Source organism: Dipodomys merriami, unplaced genomic scaffold (assembly GCF_024711535.1).
Source record: "Dipodomys merriami isolate MVZ:Mamm:240054 unplaced genomic scaffold, mDipMer1.0.p SCAF_90, whole genome shotgun sequence".
Classification (NCBI taxonomy): Eukaryota; Metazoa; Chordata; class Mammalia; order Rodentia; family Heteromyidae; genus Dipodomys; species Dipodomys merriami.
Window position 1 is genome coordinate 2,273,705 of NW_027206513.1, and position 14,540 is coordinate 2,288,244.

Sequence of the window (14,540 nt, forward strand, 5' to 3'; positions counted from 1 at the left end):
ATGCTGAGCACCTCTTCCTCACCATGCATTCTCCATTCCCCAAAGCCCATCTACCAAACAAAGGAACTCATTTGTTTTCTCTCCCCTCATAGAACTATGAAGGCAAAGGGAGATGAGCCAGGACCCTCCACCAGGCAGGACGTCCAATGAGGACCATCAGAAAGGTCTGGTTCAAGGGTCCAGCAGCCTGCCTGAGACATTTGTCAGCCTCCTATGGAGAAGAACCAGTAGTCATTCACAGAAAGTTCTTCACTCTGTCTTTGCCCATTCTAGACTTCTACAGCCACAAATGCCATGCAAATTCAGTGACCCCCCCCATACCAGTGACCTGCCCCCCTAGTGTCAGTTGCTGTCCCTCCCTATGTCCATGGTCCTCTCCTCCCTTTGGCAGAGTTCTGTCTCCTCTCCCCGGTGTTAATGAGTCAGGTTTCTATGTGAGTTTCCTCTCACAATTCTATGTCAAAAATAACCAGTGGGGGCTGGGTACTGGTGGCTCACGCCTGTAATCCTAGCTACTCAGGAGGCTGAGATCTGAGGAACATGGTTCAAAGACAGCCTGGGCAGGAAAGTCTATGAGACTCTTATCTCCAATCAGCCACCAGAAAACCGGAAGTGGTGCTGTGGCTCAGTCGGTAGAGTGCTAGCCTTAAGCTGAAGAGCTGAGGGACAGTTCCCAAGCCAAGTTCAAGCCCCAGGACTGACCAAAACAAAAACAAAAAACCAATGGAGAAAAAGAGCTGAAGTATGGCTCAGTAGTAGAGCACCTGCTTAAGAAATGCAAAGTCCTGAGCATTTTATAACTTTTCGCAAATCTTATATGCCTTCTTTTGTTTGTATCAATTGCTACAAATAAGACCATTTTCCATTAAAAGCAGATGGTATCGCTCAGGAATGGAAGGGCCTCACCTCCTCTCCCTGACAGGTGGATCTTATGGTTCACCTTCAGAGAATCAAAAGCTCCCAGAACTTAAAGCTGCTCCCAGACGTACAGTTGAGTTTTGACTCTACCACATAGCCACAAAAGCTTTCCTGTCCATACACACTCCTCAGAGGTGCCCTACAGAGTCCACAAAGCCAAGGTCTGCCTGTTATGTTGACTTCCATGAAGACACAGGCTCTCCACTAGTAGGACGGGGCACTCAGTGGCTGGCCTCATAGGTGATCAGTAGAAACAACCTGAGCCAGAGCCTAAGAAGTCAGATCTTCCCAACTTCAGGTCTACCCTGAAGTTACTCCTCCTATGCAGTTGAAAACATTATGTGCTCAAGAGACCAATAAGCATAACCAAATTAGGCTTCCATTTTTTTCTGCTTTGCATTAGAAAGAATAAAAAAATCTTGCAGAATGAAATACAAGACAGGATAATACTTGGTTCTGTCATAACTTTGGGGGCGGGGGAGGGAGTTGACAGTGCTGAGCCTGAATTCATGGTCTGGATGCTGTCCCTGAGCTTTTTCATTCAGTGCTAGAACTCTGCCACTTGATCTTTAGCTCCATTTCCAGCTTTTTGGATAGCTTACTGGACCGTAAGAGCATCACAGATTTTCCTGCATGGGCTGGCTTCAAACTGCAATCCTTAGATCTCAGCCTCTTGAGTAGCTAGAATGACAGACATGAGCCACCAATACCTAGCAAGTTTAACTTTTTATTTTGAAACCTTTGTGGGTTGACATAGGGTTGTAGGAAACAATACAGAGGACTCTACCCTTCTTCACCTCATTTTTCCAGTGGTAAAAACTTGCACTTAAGCAATTTGGACAGCAGAAGAGACATAACTAAAGTCTCTGGGGACAATTGGGCCATAATCAACCAATTATCACTCCACCACCCATCCGTCTTATTTCTATTTCAACCCTTTTATATGTAGTTTTATTACATGTTCAGATACACAACATGTCCACTAGAAAGAGTCCTCATGTTCTGTCCTTTCTAGCCAGACACCACCTTGCTGATCCCCTTCCCTAAACAAGGACAAATCTATATTCCATCTCCATAACTTATACCTCAAAGCTATATCCATTGTATCATCCAGTATATAACCTTGTGAGACTCACTTTATTTATTCAGCATAACTTCAGATCCACTCAACATGTTTGTTTTTATTGCTGAGCAATAGTCCATGTTTTCTTTTTAAAAATGTAAATGTCATGTACTCTTCAAATTCTGGCAATTGCCAATTGTTATTAACATCACTTCATTCTTACCATTGTTAGATATAACAGTGAACAAATAAAAGGGTAGAGAGGAGAAGTATGCATGAAGCTTAGTTTGCTGATACTAGTTATTTGGATTCAGGTGTGGGCACTGTCCTTGAGCTTTTATGCTCAAGGCTAACACTAAACCACTCGAGCAACAGTTGTTCTGACATTTTTTGGTGATTAACTGGAGATAAGAGTCTCATAGACTTTCCTGCCTGGACTGGCTTTAAACTGCAATCTTCAGATCTCAGCCTCCCAAGTAGCTAGGATTAGAGACATGATCCTCCAGCAACCAGCTGTGTGTTTTTAAGCCTCAGTAGTTTTCTATTGTACTCCTTTTCTGCTTCCAAGCAAAATTTAAAAATTTTAAAGTTTAAATTAAAATTTTTAAGGTTACGATACATTGTGCTTATGAGCGGATTTGTTGTATAACCACTTAAATAAAAAATATAATTTACAAAAAATTTAAAGTTTAACATATTTTAAAGCTAAACACATGTTAACCTATATTACATGAAACTTTAATGTATATGTTGTTACACTTTTATATATTTGTTTATAATTATGTATATTAAATTATAGTTAAACTTTTAAAGTGTGTGTGTGTGTGTGTGTGTGCACTGATTAATGGGGCTTGAACTCAGGGCCCCCAATCTCACTCTCCCTGGACTCTTTTGCTAGACTAATTTCCCCTCACCAGCTTACTATTAATGCTCTACCACTGGAGCCATACCTCCACTTCTGGCTTTTTACTGGTCTCTTGGGTTTGCCTGCCCAGGCTGGCTTCAAACCATGATCCTCAGACTTGAGTCTCCTGAGTATATAAGATTATAGGAACCAGCCACCAGCACCCTGTCTAAATTTTAAAAATTTTACTATGATGGCAGCTGATCACAAATAAGATCATAAAATGAACTGTTAGGTGTTTTTATTTTTAACATGAGGTATTGCTCTTTAAGTTTTTCTATTTTTCTGATGTGTAGATCCATCTGTGTCACTTAGTGGCTCATGGATTAAACACTAGACAAGGCTCAAAGTGGAGCTAATGTTAAGGTAAGAGGTGACTCCAGTGTTCAAACCCAGAGGCCAGATCTTTCCCACTTGCAGCTCACCTTTTCCTTGGGTGAGTATCTTATTATTAAGCAGAGAGAAGTTCCTGATGGAATGGTGTGATATCATCAGTGACCCAGATAAAGGCTCTGGAATGTTGGAAAGCATTTGATTCCTAACACTTGACTATGGCGAGTGCCATCTTACTGTGTTTGAGGCTGTACACTCATTAAGTGTGAAAGAGTTTCGAGGGCCTGGACCTCAAGAGAGCCGCACAGGTGTTCCTTCACACAGGGTGGGCGTTACCCACTCCTGCATTAGTCTGGGTCTCAAATCTTGAACTGAATTTCTCCAAGGAGTCCTGCGTGTTTTGAATCTCCAGGTAAACAACACACAATGCAGGCTTTAGAACAGGTCTTAGATTTGGAGGAATGAGAGAACAGGAGGGAAAATGGACAAGAGGGAGGGGAGGAAGGCCAAGAGAAATCAGCCATCAGCGGCTCAGGGAGCCATGGAAAGCACTGTGTGTCACGCTAGTCAGACTTCATTGCCTGTGAATTTATAGTGGTTCATAGGGAGACCTAGAGAGATCTGACGACAAAAAAAATAAACATACAGTCATCCAGCTTCACACTTCTGGAAACAGGACTGAAGCCCATAGTCATTCTTTCCCTGAGCACTCAACATTTGAGTTCTAATCTCAAATTCAAAGTGCTGTAGCCACAGTCAAGGGGAAAACCCTAGTCAGGTCATTGAATTATAATCCTTACCTCACAGATTTTAAGGATTAAGTAAAAAAATAACCAATAACTGTGAGTTCATTGAAATGATTAATATGTTTTACAAGAAATGGACTAAGCTGGTTGGAATCAGGGTGAGTTTCTCACATCTTTTGGGACCCAGAAAAGACAAGGTTTCTTTGGAGCCCACAACAGATGGCTCAGAGACTGGCCCAAGACAGCACCCACCAAAGAAAAGCCAAAAAGTGTCATGGAAGGGAAGGCAGATGTGCATGACCATTGGCCTGTTTGCCCTGGACTCTGGGTGAAGAAGACAGACCACTATGGCTCCAACCTTGTCTTTCCTTCCCTCCACTCTCCCAAGTCAGGTTCTGCAGGGGCACAAGAGGCATCAGATTGAACCAGAAGGTCATGTCCTTGTTTACTTGTACGGCTATGGGAGACAGTGGAGCAGAGAATTCGTTAGTCTCCATAGACACATCTTCTGGGGAAAATGATCCATGGAAAGAAACACCAGAGAGCAACCTTTGCCTGGCCAAGAAAGGTAAATAAGTAACCATTTTCTCCCTTCTTTGAGGATAGAGACAGAGGATGCTAGACATCCTCTTCCCTGCCCTCAGATGCCATAGGCAAATTCCCCAAGGTGAGTGAGAAGGGAGGAACTCGGCATTGTCCCATGGGTTCCTTCCTTGATCTCCTGGGGGTCTCCTCCCCTTGCAGCTTCCCAGAACAGCAGCCTGGCCTCCACTTCTGCTTCTTTAGCAGCTATCCCTGAGCAGAGAACCATGAGGAAGAGGGCCCAAAAGAAAGGGAAGCAGACGAAATTGGGAGACAAGGCAACAGGTATGTGTCCTCAGCATCTCTCAACTTCCTTGTCGCAGAAGGACAAGTTATTGCTGAGTAGCCAGGTGTCAACTTGTTCGCCTGAGACAAGGTCAGTTGCCAGAAAAAGCCCAGGAGTTCCCTGGTGGGTCACATTACACATTTCCCAAATGGTTTATTTTTTTTCTCCCACAGCTAACCAGGAGAGTTGCCTATTGGCCTCCAAAGCTGCCTTTTCAGAAGCTGTCTCAGAGCTTCAGTTCTGGAGGAGAAGGGGACAGAAGAAAATATGGACTGTGGATCACATGGAGGGAATCAAACTCAGGATAAATAAGAAGAGAAGACCCAGTTACCGCCTGGAGGACCAAGAAGCATTCTACCGACTTCTCGGTGGGTTCTCTGAGCTGAGATTCTCAGAGGATTGGTTGAGGGTCGGAGAGGGGTGCTATAGCTCATATGTACCCCCACAGTTCAAAGAAGTCCAGAAGACACAGATGCAGGGTGCCCCTGGTTTTGGGATAGAGTGAAGCCAAGTTCCTGGAGGGAAGGAAAAAAGATTCATGGACAAAGAACCAAAGGTGCCTCCCTAACAAGCAGATTCATTACTGACTCATACCAGTGGAGACATTGTAAGACTTTGCTGTCCTAATGCTCCAATACAAGAGACAGAAAACAAACACACATACATCAATCAGTTGATCTCTGCTAGTAGTAACTGCATGGAAAAAGCAAGTCAGGTGGTGGTGCCTAGGGGCTGAGTAAACAAGGGTGAGAGCACTGTATGAAATCAAAGAGTTAGAGAAGGTCTGTCAGAGGTAATAATGCCAGGCCCAGAGGTAGCACTGGAGGTGGCAGGTTTAGAAACATCAAGATCACACTGTCCAACATATATTAGCCACATCAGCTTCTCTGTATCACCAGCTCCCTTTCCCATGTTCAATAGCCACATGTGGGCAATCATACTGAACAGAAAAACAGAACATTTTCTTCATCACAGAAAGTTCTATTTGGACAATTCTCTCCTGAGGACCAGGTAGACTGGAAAAAGACCTGCTGTACAAATCGTCATTGGCCTAGACAAAAGCCAAATAAAATACACAGGACACTTAGGACTCAGATCCTCACTGGAAAATGGCATCTCTAGGGAACAGCTCTAGTCATAGAATGAATTGTGGAAAAGGGAAAGCTGGGTCATAACTTCAGGGAGTGTGCAGCCACAGGAAAAGCATGCCAGCGGGCTGGGGTGCTAACTCCCTACCCATGCGCAGTCATCATACCTGCCAAGAAAGCTTGTATGACAAGATGCAATATCACAGAGACCTGAGGCCACATCCAGGTTTGTGAGATGATGCAAATTTGCTAAATTTTGAGAACATGCTGAATGTCTTCAGTGAACAAACTTGTCCCATTCCATTACAACAATGGTGAGGACTGGATAATTTTATCAATAGCAGAATTCATATCCCATAGCTAAAACTGGTGTTGATGGAAAGGCTTTCTTGGTGGAGGTAGCTGCCTCTCTGTCATAGACCACTCACCAGGAGCAATTTAGATGTTCTCTCCCTCTGCTCCTCAGGAGAGGGGAAGCCACAGTCACACAGTTGCTTCCAGATGGGATCTAGGAGCCTTCACTGCTCTTTCCTTCCTTTGCAGAGGACCCTGTTATTCAGAGCTTCTTGGAAGCGGACATTTTCCTCAAAGTGTCTGACAAGGTACTCCATAGCACCAGAGAAGGGAGCTGAGGAGTCCAGAGTTAGGGTCTTCTAGGACCAAGCACAGAGGCCCATTTGTCCTGGGCTAAAAACCCTGGAGGGACCTGTAGAGGTTAGAGAAAGGAGGGTCACGTTGCCCATTCCTACTGTCTGTCCCTGCTGACAAACAAGTACTCTCTGAAAGTCTTAACCTGAGGGTCTGCCATCATGGTCCTCTGGACAGGGGAAGAAGCCATGCCCCACCCAATCACTCCCAGTGCCCACTGCCGGCAACCCCTCAGCAGCTCTCTGTTTGCACAGTATTTGTTGTCCATGGTGGTGGAGTACTTTGGCCGTGTCGGGTTGCCTGGACATCTCTACAACAGGATTCATTTCTTTCTGGCCCTGTGAGTACCTCCCCCAGGGACTAGCTCTCTATCTGCCAAATCTCACACTGTAGGCTTCCATCACCCCATCAGGGCAGCTGGCCATTCCCATGTGCTGAGTGGTTGTCCCTTTCTGCCACAGTGCAGATGAGACCCTCGGGGACCATGGGGTGGTAGGAGAAATAAAAAGACCCCAAGATGCTGAAAGTAATCAGGAAACACAGCTAGCTACACAGACACCAACCTGCCTGGGGGAGGAAGCCCTTAGGAGACAACAGGAATTCTCTTCTGGCCTGTGCACAGCTCAGGCCCTGCAAGCCTAGTATTGAGCATGCCCTGGGGCCCCTATAAGACCTGGTAGAGACTTCCCCAGACCATCACCAGATATGACTCACGCTTCTCACTTGAGGCTGGCATGCTTCTTCCCTCTCCTTGTGACAGCTACATTGCCTCTGACATGGAGGAAGACAACCCCACATCCAAGCGGAGCATCTTCCAGTTCCTGCTGGGCAAAGAGCACTGGCCAGACCTCTACAAGGAGTTCCTAAAACTGAAGGTGGAGTTCTTTCATGCCATGGATCACCGAGCCTGGGTCAATGCAGAACTATGTGAGGAGGTCCGTTGGAGACAACAGCCAGGGAAGGATGGGAACACTAAAGATGATAGGCCCAGGGGCTGGGCCTATCCTCCATGAGTCACCTCTGTTTCCTTTACAGATCCAGGCCCAGAATCCAAATCACTGGGTCTGGAGCCGGGTGCGCCAGTGCACCCCTTAAAGTTCCCAGAGCCTGGGAATGACCATCAGGGCTATGGAGGGGTCCAGGTGAGCATGATTCTAGCCAGGCCCATCCTGTGTGTCTCAGAAGCTACCACCTGGACTGGTAGGCACGGGAGAAAGCTTTGCTGCATTTTCTTGGAGTTTCTTCAGGAACAGGAGCATAGTATGGGGTCTGAGTACTCCTTTGGTAAAGAAATGTTTCTATCAAAATTCTCCAGCTGAATTTTTGTTGTGATCATGTCGTCTGTAACACAAGCTCCCAAGTTATAGGTCTTTGGTGTTTTTTGTTTCAAGAAAATTCTTGCTTTTTTTTAGGTAACATCATTGCAGGATTTTGAGCTAAGTAGACAATTTTAAAAATAAATAGATGAAAAATACTAACCAATTTTTTTAAGAAAAAGGACTATTACCATGCAGCTTTTAGGAGGAAAGAAGAGAAATTCCAGTATTTGCTCCCACGGGAAGTAAGTTCAATGGAACTGAGTCTCATCTTTCAAGGGTAGAAATAAGTCCCAGAGTTCTCTGGTCTCCAAAAAAATGAGATTCCATGTTGGCTTCTTTTATCATGCAAAAGACATGATTTAACATGGTTTAATCATATTTCTTCCCTTAAGAGTATCCATGTCAGGTTCATTGTTTTGTTTCAAATAGTCTTCAAATTTTGTGTGTGTGACTTTAAGGTGACTTCCATGGTTTGTTTCAAATATTCATTTTTTGGTGTGACATTTTAAGGTGACTTTCATCAAGAGAAATACTTTTGGTTTTCCAGTCCCTTATGAATCCTTTACCTGTCTTGATTTTAGTATTTTGCAATATCGAGTGTCCTGAAAGGATATGCCGATTTTCTGAATGCACAAATTTTAAATGAAATCTTTCTCTATTCATAAAAAAGGAAAAAGGAAATTCCCAGAAACAAAAAGGAACAAGAAGCCAGGTGCTGGTGGCTCACGTCTGTAATCCTAGCTACTCAGAAGGCTGAGATCTGAGGATCACGGTTCAAAGCCAGCCTGGGCAGGAAAATCGGAGACTCTTAATCTCATATTAACAATAAGAAAACTGGAAGTGGCACAGTGGCTCAAGTGGTAGAGTACTTGCCTTGAGCTAAAGAGCTCAAGGACAGTACCCAGGCCCAGAGTTCATGCCCCACGACCCCCCCTCCAAAAAAAGAACAAAAAAAGAATGAGAACATACAAAATTGAGGAAAAAAATATAATAGGTGATATGTTCATAAAGAATATTCATCTTCATCGGATTATATCACACTCCAATATATGTTTTCTTTGGCTTGAATTTCATTTTATACATATACTTGAAGGTGGGAAGAGACCTTTCATAAGAAATGCCTAAGAAACTCTGGGCAGATCGTTGGACTGGAACAATCTTGTGAACATTCTGCTATACCATAGGGTGAGGCAGAGCCTATTCTGACTCTGAGAAAAAGAAAAGTGGAGATGAGCGCTAGTGGCTCACATCTGTAATCCTAGCTACTCAGGAGGCTGAGATTTGAGGATAGCCCTTTGAAGCCAGCCTGGGTAGGTCCCTATGAGACTCTTATTTCCAGTTAACCAATCAATAACCAGAAGTGGAGCTGTATTCAAAATGGTAGAGCAAAAAAGCTCAGGAACAGCACCCAGGCCCTGAGTTCAAGCCCCACAACTGACAAAAACAAACAAAAAAGTAGTGAGAGGAAAGCAGGAAGAATGTGCTCTTAGATAATCAAGTTCATCACAAGGGAATACTTGTCTTCAGGCTTTTTATTAGAGGGCCAAGACAAGCCATGGCCAGGGTCTCTCTTAGGTCTCATTGCTCAGAGCAGTGAGGGGTAACCATGATTCTCCTGAGCATCTTTCCATCACACATTCTGTGTTGTGATGCACAAGAGTTCACTTCCACTCAATATTGATCCCTCTTGCTCTCTGGTAGCTCTTATCCACCCTCTACAACACAGCTGTTGCCCTGACCCTCTACAAAGAAATGGCTGCCTGTCCCTAGGCTGCCTTCAGCTGCCAAGTGGCACCATCCAGCCCCCAGTTTTCCTCAGGTCTTCAAAGATAAGAGGGTCCAGAGAGGGTATGGACCACAGTAGCATGCCACTGAAAAGCAAATGCAGCCAAAAAATCAGTCTTGTCTTAGAGTAGGTGCCCACCATTAAGGGACACTGACTGCCATATATCCTGGTGAAGGGTTCCACAGTAACTTGAAAAGGGGTACAGGGGAACTCCCAAGAGCAGGAGCCTCAACAAGAATCTAAGAAGAACAAGGATACAAAGTCCAGCAAGAGTCCTGGACTGCTAAATAAGAATACAAAATAAGGAACCAAATCAGTCACTGAAAGGTGTCAAAAAGAGGAGACAAGGGCTGGGAAGGTGGCTCAGTGGTAGAGTGCTTGCCTTGCATGCCTGAGGCCCTGGGTTCGATTCCTCAGAACCACATAAGCAAAACAAAAAAGCTGGAAGTGGCGCTGTGGCTCAAGTGGTAGAGCACTAGCCTTGAGCTGAAGAGCTGAGGGACAGCGCCCAGGCCCAGAGTTCAGACCCCATGACCAGACCCCCCCCCCAAAAAAAGAAGAGGAGACAAGATAGGAAAGAAATAAATGAGGACAAGGAAAAGAGTCCTTCATGAAGAGTCCATAACACAATGTCTCAGAAAAAGCTCTATTCAGAGGCTGTTCTTGCGAAATCTCTACTACATGATCTAATGAGGCCCTATCTCACAAGGAGAGAAGGAGGAGTGAATACAGTGATGTACAGATGTAAAACTACACACCATAGTGCGCATAAGAGGCAAGAGATCTTATACAATCACTCTGATGATTCAAAGACAACCTAGCTTGAAAACTGAGAGGATGAACGAGAGAGCTGGGAGCAACTCATAACGGGGAGGGTCCCAGGCCACCACCAAGACTGGAAACAACAGTGAAAGCTGACATACAAAAGGGAGCCAAAGACAACACAAATAGAAGCATGCTGAATGCCAAAAGTAATGCCCAACTGATTTTTAAAGAGGAAAAAAAAACCAGACCAAATAAAAACACTTAACACATGAAAATTAGACAAAACTGTTATAATACTTGTATTAATCTATACTCATATACTCATAAAATCTTTCAATCTGACTCAAAGCCAAATCAAACTGTATACTGTTTATGAGAGTTTATACTCAAGTAATTAAGACATTCCAAACACAGGAGTGGGAAAAGGGAAGGTATGTCAAACATTCCCAAGTGAGTCAAAGTAGGAATTGAGATCTGGACACGAAGGGAAGGGACACCCAGGCTCAACATCCTTCAGAGACCAGGAAGGACATGCCAATGGGGACAAGGAATTCTGAACATCTAGGCCCCTGGACACTGAGAGGACTGCCGGGTGTTACAGGCAATCACAGGCTTAATGTTTAGGTTTTATAGCTTCCTGCATTGTCATTATTTTAGCTAAGAAGTTTATTAGAGCATTTCCTATTAGAGAAAATACTGTGGCCAAACTGTCTAGCTCCTTGTTTTTTCCCATCGTTTTACCAGGGACCTCATGGCCAACTACAGGATGAACATCCCTAGTCTAAATCTATTGTTCTCTTTCCCCATCCTCTTTGGGATTCCTTATGCCATCTTCATAGCTGCAATACATTTCAATATTACTTACTTTCTAAAAGCTGAAGTGCTCCAAAATGCAATACTTTTGAGGTCACCCATGACACCATTAATGAAAATTTTGTAACTGACTTCATGGTAGGTCACAGTTAAATACACAATTCACTAAAACTTTTGTATAAAATTATCTCAAAGTCCCACCAAGTAATGGTAAGTCCCAGAGTTGGTTCAAAAAGGATCATCTGCCATCTGCTAGGCACCGAAGGCTCACGCCTGTACTCCTAGCTACTCAGGAGGCTGAGTTCTGAGGATCCCAGTTCAAAGCCAGCCTGGGCAGGAAAGTCCGTGAGACTCTTATCTCCAATAAACCACTCCGAAAACTGGAAGTGGTGCTGTGGTTGAAGTGGTAGAGCACTCACCTTGAGCTGAAGAGCTGAGAGGCAGAGTTCAAGCCCTACAAGTGACTTAAAAAAAAAAAAAAGGATCATCTAGCCAGGTACTGGTGGCTCCCACCTATAATCCTAGTTTCTGAGAATCACAGTTCAAAGCCAGCCCAGGCAGGAAAGTCCAACTAATCACCAGAAAACCAGAAGTGGCACTGTGGTTCAAATGATAGAGCACTTGCCTTGACCTGAAGAGCACTCAGGGACAACGCCCATGCCCAGAGTTCAAGCTCCACAAAAAAAAAGAATCATCCCTGATGGGAAATATGTCCATTCTTGCCCCTGAAACTTTTAGATGTATTGAGCCACTACATCCTGTAAGGCATACCAGGGTTTGTTCAAAAATTTGAGCACAAATGGTATTGCTACAGATGCTGATGGAGGGAACAAAGGAGGAGAAGCCTTTGCAAAGCTGCAGAAATTCAGAAGTGAAGACACCTGTTGCCGCTGATTTTAGGGCTTCCTGCAGTAAGGAGTACATGGTCTGTGTCAGCTGTTTGGGCCTTGAACAGGCATCTGCCTCCGCCGGACTCTAATCTGGGAGAACAGGGGAATCAGCCCAAGGCTAAGAACAGGAAGTGACAAAGATGCCAAACTGACATTCAGCCTAGACTTCAGGTGCAGTGAGATGACATACAAGTGAATGAGTACCACAGAGGCCAAGTTTGGAGTGCTGTCACCTGAGACAGCACTCATGCCCTGTTCTGGGGATGTGCAAAATTTGTATGGGACTGAAGAGTGCCTGAGTGCACCTAGATCTGGAGGGATAGAGAGGTTACAGCTCAGCAGGAGAATTATGATGGATTTGCTAATCAACTACAATTTACCTATAATCTTCCTGGACAATGAAGCTATGTCTTAACTTCTGAAATGGTACAATTTCTTTATGGTGTTGAGGCTTGAACTCAGTCTTACATGTGCTAGACAAGTGCTCTACCACCAACTGCATTCCTACCACTCAAATACACTTGATAAGTAAAAGATACAAGAATGAACAATACAATAGACAAGTGAAAAAATGCTGAGCATTAACTTCTGTCCCTATGTTGGGTTCCATTAATGATATGACCATCACATCATGATCTAAGCATGCCTGAGATCTTAACACATTTTGATCTACAGCTCTCATAGAGATGGGGTGGGGTGGGGGGCACCAGGAGCTACCGACAAATGAACATACTTTTCACCTAAATACTGGAGTAAAAACAGTGGAGTCAATGTCACATTATGATTTATCAAGTAAAGTAAGAAACACTTTTTGCTGAAAAGTATTTTTTTTCCCTGGTACTAGGGTTTAAACTCTGGCTCTCAGCTTGCAGTAACTGACTTGCACAGCTAACACTCTACCACTTGACATTCTACCACTACCCCCAACCTGGCTTTTTGTTGGTTACTTTGGAGATGGAGTCTCATTGAGTTTTTCTGCCTAGACTGGTGTCAAACCCTAATACTCTAGATTTCAGTCTCCTGAAGGCATGAGCCACCAGTGCCTGGTTGAAAGTTTTTTGAACCTGAGTGTCCCTTCCCTTGGCAATACACAAATTAATCCAGTGAACCTAATTCTAAGAAGTTATAGAAAGGCATTTGTATGTGCAAATTGTACAGAGGGACTAGGAGATGTAGTTCAGTGGTATAGTACTTGCCTAGCATGTGCAAGGCTCTGGGTTCTTTCTCCAGTACCATACAGAAGAAAAAAAACAGATGCACAAGAAAGAAAGTTATTTTGCCTTAGGCCAAGCTCAAGTTGAAGATATAACACTGTAGGCAAGGACTCCAACCTCGTGAGGTTGTGATGAAATAATGAAACTAGGATGATATAGACTGCTTCCAATCCCTTGTCTGGAGGATAACCACAGTTGTCCATGTTCACTGGGGGAAAAAGAATTAGAACATCCATATGCAGACATAAATAAACAGCACAGTACATGTTCCTGTACTATTTATGTCTGATGAAACAGTATTTCTACCCAGGCAATTTTTGGTAAGCAGGAACCATGCTGAGAACTTGTCTCTCCCATTTAATGGGCATGTAAAATGAAGCAACTTCACTCTAGCCAGAAGCACTGTACTCCTTCTGAACCAATACTTCACTGCCAGAAGCCTTTCTCTAGCTCTTCCCTGGCCACAGCTTTGAGAAGCTTGAACATTCTGGATGTGAGAGCTACACCACTAAGGTTTTATTTTTTTAACAATGGAGAGAATATTTTTTTCAAATTCTTTATTGTGATTAGGTGATTACATAAATTTCCCAAATTTCCTAATATTGTGGGATAGTGATGCTTAAAGACACAAACACATTCTAACTTTCAGGGAGCAAATTGTCTATCATGGTCTATAACATGAGTTCTATGAGCTTTGACAATAGTGTTATTTCTTCCACATCAGGTGATATGTATTTTTTTCACTTTGCATAGTGTCAGCTGTTCCTTCTTTCCCACTTGTTCCCCCTCTCCCATCGCTGCCATTGAGTTGCTTAGTTTATTTTGATCAATGTCCAGTGCATCTGATGGGTCCCACTGTTGTATGTTTTTCCCTGATTCCCTCTAGTTCTGTGTCCTCCTCCTGGTTTCCCTCCGGTGTGCACATATATGCCATATATGTGATCCGCAGCAGCATGGGTTTATTTAGTGGTGATTCAACCAGATGAGTGGAGGTCCTTTGTTTCTTAAGTCTTGTTAACTTTGTCGTATCACCTTTTGTTTTGGATTTAACATCCACTTATCAGGGAGATCATGTGCCATTTGTCTTTTGCTCTTGGCTTACCTCGCTCAACATGATTTCTTCTAGCTCCATCCATTTCCCTGCAAATGCCATTTTTTTGTCATTTCTAATGGATGCATAATATT

At 43.8% G+C, this 14,540-nt stretch overlaps 1 protein-coding gene across 3 annotated transcripts; it reads left to right on the forward strand.

Moving 5' to 3' along the window:
• Positions 1-3,438: 3,438 nt before the first annotated feature.
• LOC138821162 (putative speedy protein E7) lies at positions 3,439-7,830 on the forward strand. 3 transcript variants are annotated; one of them, XM_070013240.1, is made up of 8 exons: positions 3,439-3,630; positions 4,353-4,532; positions 4,709-4,831; positions 5,006-5,200; positions 6,464-6,522; positions 6,823-6,908; positions 7,329-7,503; positions 7,604-7,830. In XM_070013240.1, the coding sequence occupies exons 2-8, from the start codon at positions 4,400-4,402 to the stop codon at positions 7,661-7,663; spliced, it is 831 nt and encodes a 276-aa protein (XP_069869341.1). In that variant the 5' UTR covers positions 3,439-3,630; positions 4,353-4,399; the 3' UTR covers positions 7,664-7,830. The 3 variants fall into 3 exon arrangements, with proteins under 3 accessions (XP_069869341.1, XP_069869343.1, XP_069869342.1); XM_070013242.1 differs by having other exon boundaries at positions 4,751-4,831; XM_070013241.1 differs by having other exon boundaries at positions 4,357-4,532.
• The last annotated feature ends 6,710 nt before the right edge of the window (positions 7,831-14,540 follow it).